This window comes from Sarcophilus harrisii, chromosome 2 (genome assembly GCF_902635505.1).
Source record: "Sarcophilus harrisii chromosome 2, mSarHar1.11, whole genome shotgun sequence".
Classification (NCBI taxonomy): Eukaryota; Metazoa; Chordata; class Mammalia; order Dasyuromorphia; family Dasyuridae; genus Sarcophilus; species Sarcophilus harrisii.
The window spans coordinates 556,893,611-556,903,215 of NC_045427.1; the positions used below are offsets into that span (position 1 = coordinate 556,893,611).

Genomic DNA, 9,605 nt, shown 5'->3' on the forward strand with positions numbered 1-9,605 from the left:
CTGATTCTTTCATGGGGATGGGCTTGTATTTGTATAGCATTTTTATATACCTACCAGTGTGTCTATTGTGTCTGCACAGTTTTAATGGTTGGTCGTTCTGGCTGATAAGCTCAGGATGGAGCCCCAGAGCCATTAGCCTTGCTGTGGTGGAAGTGTGTGTGGGAAGACTATTTTTAGGCAGTCTTCAGAGATAGATAGAGGTTCCTTTTCTTGTATATGAAGTCTGGCAGAATAGAGCTCCTAGTTTTTGCTAGATCTCTTTGACAGGATGGAGCAGAGACGGTTAGTTTTAATAATTTCTAGCCTAGGGGCAGCTAGGTGGCCCAGCCCTGACGTCAAGAAGAACTGAGTTCAAATTTGACCTCGGACACTTGACACTTCCTGTGTGACCCTGGGCAAATCACTTAACCCCAATTGCATCAGCCAAAAATAATAATAAATAATTTCTAGCCTTGAGCTAGCCAGGCTGAGAAACTAAGGCACTAAAAATCCGCAGTACAGCCAGTCCTCAAACCTGCACATTCTTGGAGTTAGGGAGGAGCCTGTGATTAGGCGCTTAGAGTATATGAACAATACAGATTCTTCAATGTGCCTTCCCAATATGCCATCTTTGGAGCTTAAAGGAGTCGATAAGCAAAATACAGAGCCATCTGTGCTGCCTCATAAGCAAACACCCCCGCACAGTACAAACCAGAATGGCCAGGGGGAAGGAAGCTAGACAGCCTCCCTCCCTGCCTCCCCTTCTAAGCAAACACACGCCTTGGCATACATCCTGGGCCCATACAAGTATAGATAGCCTACACATGTTCCTGGGACCTCAGACTACAATGGGATCTTTGGGGAGTCTCCCATTTAATAAACATGGGAGAACGGCCCAAGCAAGTCCTACTTCACATGTCTTGGTTTATTCTGTGCAACACATTCCTGAGCTACTGCACTTTTGCTTTGCCCGGAGGACGCAGCCTTCCTAGGTGAGGGCAGCCGCGCCGAGCAGTTTGTGCCACTATTTCCCATGTCATGAACTAGATTCCAAGGCTTTCCAAGGCCCTTGGAAATGAGAAGGAAACCATGACCCAACATACTCAAAAGTAGCCTTCAAGAAGGGGAGGGAACGATACTGAAGGCTACCTCGGACCTGGTCAGGCTCTCCCGAGTCAGGTAGGCATTTGTAGTCAGGCATTCTAGGAGAGGCAGAAACTCACAGGCCTCGCCGGGAACTAGAGATCTCTCTGGGGCTGAAGACGGGCTTGAGCGGGGCCGGGATGGGCCTGAGAGGAGGTTGCCGGCCGCACCGCTGAGGCTGTTTGTTATGCTGCTCGGCCGCACCACCTCCTCCTGACCAGAGCGGAGGAAACTCGAGTCCCCTTTCGCCACTAAACCGTCATCGGGGAAGGGAAGAATTCAGAGGCGCGCCGGGTGCTTAACACAGGCCAGAGCAGGAGCAAGCCACAGCCGGGGCGCCCGCGGAGGGTCCGCAGAGGCCGGCCGGGCCCCAACGCTGCACAAGTGGAGGCGGAGAGGCGCGCGCCCCACGGGGACCTAGAGCAGAGGCCCAAACTAAGGCTGGAGGCAGGGGGGACGGAGCCCCAGACTCCAGGCCTTGCAGCCCCCGCCCCTGACCGGGGCTCCAGCAGCGTTAGGTCCTGTGGGGTCGGAAGGCGGGGGCCAAGGGGCCCCACCTAGGCCGCCTCCGGCCCTCGGGTGCGGCCCCGCCGGCCCCGCCCCGCCCCTCCCCGCCCCTCCCCTCCCCTCCCGCCTGGGCAGGCCATGGCAGCAGGCGGAGCGGCCGGGAGACTTCAGCCGGACGGGAGACGGAGCCAGAGCCTCGGGGCAGCCCTCGGTGAGTGGGCCCGGGGGGCTCCCTCTGACAGTGAGCTCGGCTGCGCTCCAAGCACGCCGGGCCCTGCGCGCTGCAAGAGCGCACGGAGGTCCAAGCCGGGCGAGAGAAGCAGCCTAAAGCGCCCCCTCCTTCGGAGCCCCGCTGAGCCAGCCGGGAGACCCGCGCGCGCACAAAGAAAGTGGCCGGCGCCCCCCGAGCGTACACCGGAAGCCTCGTGAGCTTGCCAGGACGGAGGCGCGCGGGCGGGGGAGGGGCAGAGGGGGCGGGGCGGGCCTGGGGGCGGAGTCCGGCCTGGTTTGCTTCAGTTCCTGCTTCCGGACCGGCGAGGCGGTAAACTGGGGTCACGTGCCCCCCGCGCGGACACGAGGGCGCTGGGTCCGGGACTGGGGTGTTAGGGAGCCCCAAGGTCTGGCTCAGCCCCGGAGGCTTTTTGGACGACCGCCCTCTTTCCCTCCCCCGCCCCCATCGGGTCGGCGGCCGCCGAGGGAGAGCAAGGCCAGAGCGAGGAGCTCTCGGAGGATGGGGCAGTGATGGGAAGAAAGCCTGGTCGGTGCCTGAAGAGGCGAAGTTTTCGGAGTGGGAGGGGTCGGGGGCGTGGCTGGTCCCGACGGGGGCGGTGTCCTCAGGCCTCCCGGGGCGGGACTGTTTTTTCCCTTTCGAGGGAAAAAAGGAAAACAAGACTCTTTCCAGGGAGCTAAAAATAGCCCTGAGGTTGGGAAGGCTTCGGCTATGGGGGGAACTGGGGCGGGGAGGGTGGCTGTCTGACTGCGCCCCCCCTCCACAGCCTGGGCGGATGCCCGGAGGCTCGTCACATGGTCCGGGGCCCAGTGCCTTGGGCTAGCCGCGGCCTCTGTCTCCACCCCCCCCCCCCCCCCCCCCCAGCTTCGGCAGATTTGAAAGTGAGCGATTCCAATTCCGCGGCGCGGGGCCGTACCAGAACACAGGAAGGGGGGCTGTGGAGGTTCCCAGCCCCGTGTAGCGGTCGGGACCCCCTGAAGCGGCCCCTCGCCTCCCCTTCCGCGCTCCGTACCACTCTGGGCCGTCCCGGAGATTGGCCGCTTGGTGGCGTAGCCGAGGTCGACTCGGGTGTAGGGGTAGCCCAGGATCCGTTCCCCAACCCCCTACATCTCCAACCCAGGAGCCTGGAAAGGAGTTGGGGGCACGGATGCTCGGGCTGGCCGGAACGGGCTGGGAAGGGGAGGGGCTGCCAGGCTTTTGTACTGGAACTGGGTTCAGCCGACACCCCGTGGACTTGCGGGGCGGTGGGAGGGGGCCGTGTTGGCCCTCGAGGGGCCCCCATCTTTGCGTGCCCTTTTGCACGCCCCTCTTGGGGGTGGGGGGAAGGCGTGCCTGCCCGCTTCCATACTTGGAGTTCTTTGGGAACTGCGTTTGACGTGTGTGGATCCCGCACGAGCAGCAGCGCGCCTCCGTGCTCCCATGTGCACGTCTGTGTGCTTACCAGCACACGCGTGACGTGGTTGCGCGCGTGTCGGAGCCCAGTCGCTCGGGGGCGGGGCCACCTCCCCTTTCCTTGGGCTCTGCCCCTCCCATACTTGGGTCAGGGAGGGGGAGGGGACGGAGACGGGGAGGGGGGAGGGGAGGCGGAGCCCCGGCCGGGCTTTTGGAGTGTCCGAGGATCTGGGCTGGAGCGAGGGCTCGGAGGGAGCTGCCGGGGTCTGAGCATGGAGCAGCGCGGTGGAGGTGAGGGGGCGGGCACGGGGAGGGATGCCGTGGAGCCCCCAGAGTTCGGTGGTAGCCTAGGTCCGTCGCTAATGGACTTGCGGTGATCTTAGAGTCAGTGCTACTTGGGGGGCCGGGGGGCGCCTCCCACTCTGTGTCCCTGGATTGGACTCAGCTTCTCTCGGCGCGGCGACGGGCCCGGCGCCCCTCACCCCCCAGCCCTGTAAGCTCTGGAGGCAGTTTCCCTAACTCTGGACTCTCGGAGTGGGGGCGGGGAGGGGGTGGCGGCCCTGGCTTCTGGAGCCCTGCCTAGCCTAACCCTCCCCCTGAACTCCAGACGGGGGAAGTGGGGGGGGGGGGGGGGGGGGGAGTCCTCCTGCTGGGGAAGTGTTTGAGCCGAGGGGCCCCCTTTCCCACCGAGCAGACACAGACGCTGCTCAAAATGGAGCCTCCGGTAGCCCCTCCCTCTCCAGCTTGGAGGAGAGAGCGGGAGCCCGGCCCCCCCAAGGCTCCGGCCTAGTCTGGACTTCCAGACGCTGAGGCTGTCCGGCTCTGTCTCCCCACCCCTGCTCCCCCTTCCACTTCTGCCATCTTTCTCCTTCTCTTCGCCTCCCTCCCACTTGTGCCCCTCACTTTTCTGGTGCTCACAAGGAGACAGATGGGGGGAAATTAGCCCACCCAGTGACCCCTTAAGACAGATCCCTCCACCCACTATTGTGTGTGTCGGCTGATTCCCAACTGGGTCCTCGGTAACTTTAAGGATGGCATGTTAATTGGAGGGGGAGGTCTCTCCTACTTAACCTCCCTCCCCCCATTATTTGCCCGGGGCCTGGTCTGAGTAGGGGTGGATCCGGCTTTCTGGTCTGGCGCTGCCGTGGGAGAGAACCTGATGCTGGCTGGTGCTACAGCGCCAAGATGTTTCACCAGCCCAGTTTTTTGTTTGGAATTAGATCTTAAGTAAGGAAGAAAGAATTGGAGTTTAAGAGACTTCCTGTTCAGGTTCAGAGAATTAATTACTAGATCTTTGAGGTTTTTTTCCAATTCTTGAGATTGTTTTTTAGAATAGAAAGGGAAAAAGTTGTATACTTATTCAAATTTACAGTTATATAGCTTCAATGCTTTGTGGTACATGCACTCTCCCCCAACATAAGATCCCACTTATGTCGATCTCCATATTGTGTCTTGATGGTTTGGACAGCTGTCCAAAACTCTTAGAGGACTCAGGAAGGGCTGGGGTTCTGGATGGGCACCTCCCCTTCCCAACCTAAGAAGCAGATGAAACTCTGAGGGTCAAGGGTCACCAGACCCTATTTCCATCCAGCCAAATTCTGGGAACCCCCATTCGCTGGGGTTGGCATCAGAGCCTGTGTTTTCAAGGAGAAAAGGAAGTTCTTTCCAGATCATAACTAGTTTTTCTTCCTCAGTGGGGTTGGCTTTATTTTTTCGGATCAATCTGATGTTGAGAGTTTGTTGGGTGGTGTTGGAGATGGGGCGGTGTTTGTCTTGGAAAGAAAGCTCCAAACTCCATGGCCTTCATTAACCCCTGAAGTTTTCTTTGGGGACAGGTGGTACTGGAGTCATTTAAGAGTTCAGTATTTTAGTGTTTAGTCCAACTTTGTGGGAAAAAGTGGGGATTGTTTCTGGGTGGGCACACAAATGACCACTGATTAATTTGGGGAACAGAGGATTGACTGGTATGGTTTAGGGGGAATGGCACAGATAGCTTTTAGTTCTCTAATTACCCTCTAGAAACAGAGAGGTGAGCAGCGTCTGTCTTGCTCCTCCTAAGGGCTGAGCTAGAAGAGAAGGCTTCTTTGGGAGCCAGAGAGACCTATCTTCCTAAGTGGGGACAGGTCCCCAGACCTTAGTGTAGAGGTTCAGCAAGATCTGAAACCTCAGACAGGGGTTTTGCCCTACCTAGAGGCCCTCGACTCATCTGACCAGTTTGGCCGGCTTAGCCACTTCCCTCCCCCTATCTGGCCCTTGCTCTTGACACCTTTTCTAGCCTCTCTGTACCCTCTCTCTCCTTTGCTTCCCCTCTAAAGGGAAAAGCCTATTTCTCATCAGATTTAAATCCCATGAGATTTAAATCTCAGACCCCTATTGAAATAGAAGGGAACTCTAGAAACATGAGAAATCATGACTCTCTGTCTTTGGCTTCAAAGAAGGAGAATATCTATGTGTTTGTGTGGATGTGTGTGTGTGTTGGGGAGGTAAGTTTTCAGGGTTTGGGAGAGAAATCTCATGGAACAAGGGATAGGTTTTGGACTAGGATACTTAGAATTGGGCTGCTTTGTGGTACCCAGGACTCAGGGTCATGGACATGGGGTCCTCAGCTGGGGCATTGGCAGAGGGATTTAGAGTGGGCATTCTTCCAGCAGTAGGTTATGGGTGTAACTAGAGGTCTGGCAGGGACACTTGGGACCAGAGAGCTCTGACTGTTGCCCTCCTCCTTGTATGGCAGGTCGCCTTGAAGGCCTGTGGCCAGGCCACAGTCCCTCCAGCCATGGCAATCGTCCAGACTCTGCCTGTGCCCCTGGAAGCCAACCCTGAAAACACAGTCTCACACCCACCCCACCTGCCCACCATGGGCAGTGTGAGTAGCCTTATTTCAGGCCGGCCCTGCCCTGGAGGAGGGCCTGCACCCTGCCATCATGCTCCCTCTGGACCTCCTTTTTTCCGGCAGCAGGATGGGCTACTGCTTCGAGGGGGTGGTTGTAGGGCCCAAGAGCCACTGTGCCCCCCAGTACCCACCAGAAAGCCTGTGGGAAATGCTGGCTTTGCATACATCAATGAGGACTTCCGGGGAGACTCACCCTCCAGCCCCTGTAGTGACACTGAGGATGCCCGGGAACAGCAAGCCCGAAATGCCCATCTCAGGGGCCCACCTCCAAAGCTCATCCCTGTGTCTGGAAAGTTGGAGAAGGTGAGGACCCTTCCTTCCAAGTGCAGATTATCTTTCACAGTGTGCCCAGTGAAAGAAGAGGTGGGATGGGATAGAACTTCTTAGCACCGAGCTCTGCTTCTTCACCCAAGGGATTGCCATGATGTAGATGTAGGGCCTGGGAGAGGGAAACCTCCTAGCAGCCAGATGGTAGTACTTTGTTACTCTGTTTCAGAACATGGAGAAGAATCTGATCCGGCCTACAGCCTTCAAACCTGTGCTGCCCAAGCCTCGGGGGCCACCATCCTTGCCAGCATTCCTGGGGCCACGGGCTGGTGTTGGGGGGATGTCAGGGAGCCAGGGTAGTCTGACCCAGCTGTTTGGGGGCCCTGCTTCCTCCTCTTCCTCCTCTTCCTCGTCCTCTGCTGACAAGCCTCTGACCCTCAGCGGTTGGGCCAGTGGTTGCCCCTCAGGGACACTGTCTGACTCTGGCCGAAACTCACTGTCTAGCTTGCCTACTTATAGCACAGGGGGAGCTGAACCAGCTGGAGGCTCTCCAGTAGGGCACCTACCTACTGATGGCCCTGGTAGAGGGGTGCTACCTGGCACTGGGGGCAGCCACCGTGGGGTCCTCATGGGTCCCTCACACTCAGACAGTGGGCGTTCATCATCCAGCAAGAGCACAGGATCCCGGGGAGGCCTCCTCAGTGGTGGGGGTACTCGGGTCTCTCCAGACAGTGGTTCTTGTGGGGATCGATCACCTCTACCTGGCCCGCCCCCCCCCCCCCCCCCCACCCCTGCCAGATGAGTCTCTGCTGCGATGTGCTCTACAGGAGAAACTTCGGGAGCGTGAGGCAGAACTGCAACAGCTTCGGGACAGCCTGGATGAAAACGAGGCTGCCATCTGCCAGGTGACTGACTGTCCCCTTTACCTGTCACCATCCCTCACCAGAAGGGGATGAGCAGATGCAACTTGAGTGGATAGAAACCTGTGTCTAATCCTTCATGCCCCAATATGTTCTGAACTTCACTTAAATTCCCTTGTCAGCTCTCCTTGAGTAATGAGAAGTGGAAAAATGCTTCGGAAGTTACTTTTGGTGATAAGGAGTTGGGTGAAGGACAGACAACTTGAATAATTTAAAACAGTAGATAATTCCCATGGGTGCATTATTTTACAACTTATAAGATTCGTTTATACAGTACTGGGAGAGAGATAGGACAGGTATTGCTACCCCCCATTTTATAAATAAGGAAACTGAGGCTGAAAGCAATAAGGTGACTTGCCCAGGATCATATATCAGACTGATAGTAGGACCAGAATTAGACCCTCCCTAATGCAAGTTTCACTCCATTACCCTGCACTCCTTCAGATCTTTGGGGCTGGCCTTCACCCACAGATGTTAGCAGCAGCTGCATATCAGTATCTAAACTGGAGCCAGCCTAATATTAAGAGTAAGGATATTTTCTACTGATCTACTTCTCAATCTTTGAGGAGGTGTGGATCAGTAGAAAATATTGGATTCTGTAGATCTAGGTTCAAATACCAGCCTCATAAGTATGGAAGGGGAAGACAAGCTATTTGTGCATGTTTGGGGGGGGGGGGGAACGACAATTTATGGCCCTCTTCCTTTCCCACCCCCAGGTCTATGAGGAAAAGCAGCGACGCTGGCAGCGCGAGCGGGAGGAGCTCCAGGAGGGCTGTGTAGCCCAGGTGAAGCAGGCAACCCAGAGGGCCCAGCGGGCCCAGCAGCTGCTGCAACTGCAGGTGTTCCAGTTGCAGCAGGAAAAGCGCCAGCTGCAGGATGACTTTGCACAGCTGCTGCAGGAGCGAGAACAACTGGAACGACGGTGTGCGGCCTTTGAGCGGGAGCAGAGTGAGCTCGGTCCTCGACTGGAGGAGACCAAGTGGGAGGTGGGTTTGGGGATCCTGGGAAGACTAGGGGGAGAGGGTAGACTGAGAATCTGGGGGGGTAGGTATCTTTAGGGACCAGACAAGTACTTGATCTTGAGGCAAAAGTTAGGGCTTCAACCTCATTGTTTTAGGACTATTACCCAAGGTTTTCCAGCTAGTAAGTAGGGGAGCAGGGGCTCAAAGTAAGGTGGTTTGCTTCCAGATCTTTCACCTGCATCCTCTTGCCCAACGGGGGGGGGGGGGGCGGGGGAGGGGTTGTGAGATCAGCACTCACCACTGGTTCCCCCTCATCCCCAAGGTGTGCCAGAAATCAGGGGAGATCTCCCTATTGAAGCAGCAGCTAAAGGAATCCCAAGCAGAGCTGGTTCAGAAGGGCAGTGAGCTGGCAGCGCTACGAGTAGCCCTTAGGGAAGCCCGGGCCTCCCTAAGGGCCAGTGAGGGGCGAGCTCGGGGGCTGCAAGAGGCTGCCCGGGCTCGGGAACTAGAGCTTGAGGTCTGCACTCATGAGCTACAACGGAGAAAAAATGAAGCTGAATGGCTTCGAGAGAAGGCCGGACAGTTGGATATAGCTGTGGCAGGACTTCGGGGGGCCCCAGAAACTATGCCCACCCCTGACCCCTTCTTGCTGTCAGAGAGTGATGAGGCCAAAGCCCAGAGGGCAGCAGCAGCTGGGACTGGGGGGAGCCTTCGGGCCCAGGTGGAGCGGCTGAGGGCTGAGCTGCAGCAGGAGCGGCGTCGAGCCGAGGAGCAGCAAGGAAGCTTTGAGAGTGAGCGCCTGGCCTGGCAGGCGGAGAAGGAGCAAGTCATTCGCTACCAGAAGCAGCTGCAGCACAGCTACATCCAAATGTATCGGCGCAATCGGCAGCTAGAGCAAGAGCTGCGGCAGCTGAGCCTGGAGCTGGAGGCCCGAGAGCTGGTGGAGTACAGTCTGCCCGAAACCCCACCCTGTGTTCACTTGGAGGAGATCACAGCCACAGAGATCTGAAGATTCATATAGGTTAGAGGAGTCAAGAGGCAGGGGATGGGAATCAGCTCGGGGGGTCCTGCATTGAGGGACTCTTACCTTTCCACCTTTGCTCTGGATGAGTGCAGGGATAAGTAAGTGTCTGGGCCAGCATTTCAGTAGAGCTAATGGCCCCATGTGGTTATTGGTAGGGTGATCCTCAAGCATGCTCATGCCCTTTCCGGGGGAGGTGTGAAGACCATTCCCCCACTCCAAACCTGCCCAAGCTTTGAGGCCCTAAGGATTTCACACCACAGAAAGAAGGCTCCCTTTTCCCCTTCTCCCC

At 57.3% G+C, this 9,605-nt stretch overlaps 1 protein-coding gene across 1 annotated transcript; it reads left to right on the top strand.

Moving 5' to 3' along the window:
- Window positions 1-1,741: 1,741 nt before the first annotated feature.
- On the top strand, window positions 1,742-9,407 carry LZTS2 (leucine zipper tumor suppressor 2). The gene is given in 6 exon segments (XM_031955714.1): window positions 1,742-1,840; window positions 5,985-6,446; window positions 6,640-7,167; window positions 7,169-7,315; window positions 8,047-8,316; window positions 8,615-9,407. Coding segments are annotated over 5 exon segments (2,052 nt in total). The 5' UTR covers window positions 1,742-1,840; window positions 5,985-6,026; the 3' UTR covers window positions 9,302-9,407.
- Window positions 9,408-9,605: the final 198 nt, after the last annotated feature.